At 41.4% G+C, this 4180-nt stretch overlaps 1 protein-coding gene across 1 annotated transcript in view; it reads right to left on the reverse strand.

Moving 5' to 3' along the window:
* The window catches only part of LOC106873192 (unconventional myosin-Va), a 147027-nt gene that overhangs the window by 59792 nt on the left and 83055 nt on the right, over window positions 1–4180 (reverse strand). Inside the window, 1 exon segment of the mRNA XM_052974378.1 lies at window positions 3883–4069. Coding sequence (XP_052830338.1) covers window positions 3883–4069 — 187 coding nt within the window.

Below are 4180 nucleotides of genomic sequence, written 5' to 3' on the forward strand. Positions count from 1 at the left end.
TAGTAGTAGTAGTAGTAGTAGTACTTTTATAAGAAGCCATCAGTAGGGACACTAGTACACTGAAATGTAGTAGTCAGTGATATTGGTACACCAACATGGAACACTCAGCAGTAACAGTGTTGTCTCACCAACATGTAGCAGTTTGTAGTAGCAGTAGTGTTGGTACACCAACACGGAGTTGCTATAATGGTGTTGACATACCAACATGAAGCAGTCAGCAATAATGGCACTGTTTCACCGACGTGTAACAATCAGTAGCAGTAGTACTAATGATATACAAACATGTAGCAATCAGTGTTGGTGTTGGCACACCAACATGTAGAAGTCAATAGTGCACCAATATGTAACAGTAGTAGTAGTAGTAGTAGTAGTAGTAGTAGTAGTAGTAGTAGTTGTACTAATAGTAGTAGTAGTGATGGTGGGGGTGGAGGTGTTGCATAAGCATGTAGCAAGTTGGTATTCATGGCAGTGCACCAACATGTAGCGCTCTGTAGTAGTAGTAGTAGTAGTAGTAGTAGTAGTAACAGCAGTGGCAGTAGTGAGATTAAACATGTAGGAGTTAGTGGTGACAGTGTTGATGCACCAACATGTAGCAGTCATGACATATTTGAATAAGTTAAAGAAATAACAGCAGTCAGTAAGGGGAAAAAAAACAAAAAAAAAACAGAACAATTTGGAGTGGAGGAAAGAAGAAAAAATAAAGATAAAGTGGTTGGTGGGGGGAAGGGTAAGAGAAGAGAGAGAGAGAGAGAGGGGGGAAGGTAAACAGGTAGAGTATAGATTAAATCATAACAGTAATCATAATCATAATCATCATCATCATCATCAACAGGAGGAAGAGTAGGAGGTAAAAGAGGATGAGAGGGAGTGTGACAGGGCACCGAGAAGCAGTCACCTGATCTGTTGGGTGAAGCCAGAGAGTTCAGCCTCACAATCGTGGTTTCGATGTGTGCAGCAAACATCGCAGTTGTTTACCTCTTGTTGTTGTTGTGGGGACGGTGGCGGCGGTGCAGATGTATTATCATCTGGCCTATAAAGAACGGCATGCAAGACATAGCAGCTGGGTTAATAGACAGATTCATTTGCTCAGCAGTGGCTTTTAGTAACGTGGCAGCAACAACAACAACAACAACAGCAGCTGCAATAACAACAACAACAATAATATTGTATTTTCCTGCATACAAGTCGATGTAGCACTTGGCATAAACATGTAGCGTAATTGTTAAAATGTCGTCGCTGTCTTTCTAAACCCTGGTGCATTTCACATGGAATTTTTGGTTTCTCGGAAGTTGTCTTGGTGTACATGTGTAGGTTGCGCTGGAAAATTCAACTTGTAGTATCCGGAATATACAATAATATTGATAATGATTGATATTATATATTAGACAAAAAAAAAATGATTGAAATATTTTACTCTTCTGTACACAAATAATAGAAAAAAAAAAAAAGGAATTAGATGTTCAGTGAATCAGATGCAGAGATATAAATAAGTGATAATGCAGAACCATAAACACACACATATATACATGCACATGGAGACACACACACTAACACATATGCACTCATCATCATCATCATCGTCGTTTAACGTCCGCTTTCCATGCTAGCATGGGTTGGACGATTTGACTGAGGACTGGTGAAACCAGATGGCTACACCAGGGCTCCAATCTGATTTGGCAGAGTTTCTACAGCTGGATGCCCTTCCTAACGCCAACCACTCCGAGAGTGTAGTGGGAGCTTTTACGTGCCACCGGCACGAGGGCCAGTCAGGCGGTACTGGCAACGGCCATGCTCAAAATGGTGTATTTTACGTGCCATATATATATATAATTAGACAGAGGCACAAAAATCCTTAGAAAAGTGATGATTCTAGCTTATGAACCCTTTTGTTTTTGGCAGTCAAGGGAATTGTAAGGGCATCAAACAGAATACTTGGTGGTGATTGTAGGTGACCCTTTACATTTTAATTTCCAATTCTGCCAAAGTCAAGTTTAAAATAAGGACCAGTCATGCTCAAGGGTCACAATAATCAACTATATTCCCCTTCCACCAAAGGGTCAATAACAAGGGTTATTTACCCAATCACAATCGTACCTTGTCCACCTTGTAATTAAGCTAGGGTTAACAGAAAAGCTTACAACCACAACAGAGCCCCATCCACCCTGTAATTAGCCAGGGTAAATAGGTAAGGCTTACAACCATGATAGTGCCCCATCCACCTAGTAATTAGCTAGGGTAGATAGGTAAGGCCTACATACAATAGTACCCCCACCTCTAGACACTATAATTACCTCAAGTGTGCAGGTAGGCCTATGATCATCACAAAATGTAACATGAGGTTTCACCCTACAAGAGAGTGATAATGGCTGACTGGAATGGAAACCCCAGATGGGTCTGCTAGGCAAGTGACCCCTGACATTTGCCGTACATATTCTAATCTATCTTACTGAGTTAGAATCAGATTAAATATGAATTTAGAATTATCATTTAAATAAATTACTATTTCCTTGCCCTTCGTGTAATCCAGGTTGATCTAACGTCAGGCTATTTGGGGACTTAATAACTATGACAACCGGTGATTGATATCTTGTGGAATAAAGACAGCATGCTTTTCAAATGAAACTGTAGGGTTGGCCTAAAGTGTGCAAGCCTACGATCTTAAAAGGTAATAGGGATTAAGATGAATTAAGAGATCCCTATTTTGAAGAAAGCAGGGACTTTATTGGTTGTAGTGGGTGGAGGGATTTCAGATTTACTAATGAATTAAGTAGCAGTCAAGTACTGGGGTCGATGTGATCGACCATCCCCCTCCCCTCAAATTCCAAATTCCAGGCCTTGTCCCAATATTAGAAAGGATTATTATTACCATTATTCTGCCGAGGTCGACATTGCCTTTCATCCTTTCAGGGTCGATAAATTAAGTACCAGTGAAACATGGGGGGGAGGTCAATGTAATTGACTGGTCCCCTCCCGTTAAATTTTAGGCCTAAAGTTGAAAGGATTATTATTATTAAAAGGTGGTGAGCTGGCAGAATTGTTAGTATGCCAGACAAAAATTATGAGTTCAAACTCTACCGAGGTCGACTTCGTCTTTCACCCTTACAGGGCTCAATAAAATAAGTAGCAGTTGAACTCTGGGGTCAATGTAATTGGCTACCTGCCCTCCTACCCACAAAATTTCAGGCCTTGTGCCTTTTGTGAAAAAGAATTATTACTATCATCATCATCATCGTCATTTTGCTATGTCTCCCTCAACCCCCGTAGGTTTAGACAATTTAAACCTCTACCTGTCATACACAGACACGCACTAACTTCTCTGGAAGACTCCTGTATGAGTGTCAATGTGTATGTGTGTGTTGGGGGGGGGCGATAAATTGAGTACCAGTGAAACACCAGGGGTTGATGTAATCGAGGAGTCTCCTCCTCTGATGTTTCAGGTTTTGTGCCTTTAGCAGAAAGCATAATTGTTATTAAAAGGTGTCGAGCTGGCAGAACCGTTAGCATGCCAGGCAAAATGCTTGGCAGTATTTTGTCTGCCTTGACGTTCAGAGTTCAAATTCCGCCGAGGTCAAATTTGCCTTTCATCCTTTCGGGGGTCAATGAAATAAGTACCAGTTAATGTGAAAGCATACATGTGTATATGTGTGTGTGTGTGTGTGTGTGTGTGTGTGTGTGTGAGAGTGCATGTCTGTCTCTGTTTGCGTGCACAAGAGGCTGGTGAGGAAACAGCTTGAAAATGAAGGACACAACCACCAGCTGGATGGTCACTGAAACATTCGGACAGCATGAGGATGACCACATAGAAGAACAGGTACGCATGAACACACATACACAACACCCTTCACCCCCCACATTAAAAATGGAATATGCTGTTTGTCTAACCTGTTTAACTTCTGGTGGAACTCAAAGGCTGTCTTCAATTCCTCCTCTTCACTCAGTTCTTCGCCGCCATGTTGTTTGTTGTGAACGTCGTCTTTCTTCTCAATATTGTCACCAAGCCAGATGCTCTTGATGAATAATATCTCGGACCGGCGCCGGTCAAGTTCTTCCACCATTGTGTCGTATTGGTCTGGAGAGAAGAATAAAATTAAAGATAATAGTAGGGTTAGTGAGGTGGGTGTATAGGGTTAAGGAAGGGGTAGAGCTATATAAGTCATTCAGTAAATGGGTGGGAGGGATG

The sequence above is a fragment of the Octopus bimaculoides genome, chromosome 18, assembly GCF_001194135.2.
Source record: "Octopus bimaculoides isolate UCB-OBI-ISO-001 chromosome 18, ASM119413v2, whole genome shotgun sequence".
Classification (NCBI taxonomy): Eukaryota; Metazoa; Mollusca; class Cephalopoda; order Octopoda; family Octopodidae; genus Octopus; species Octopus bimaculoides.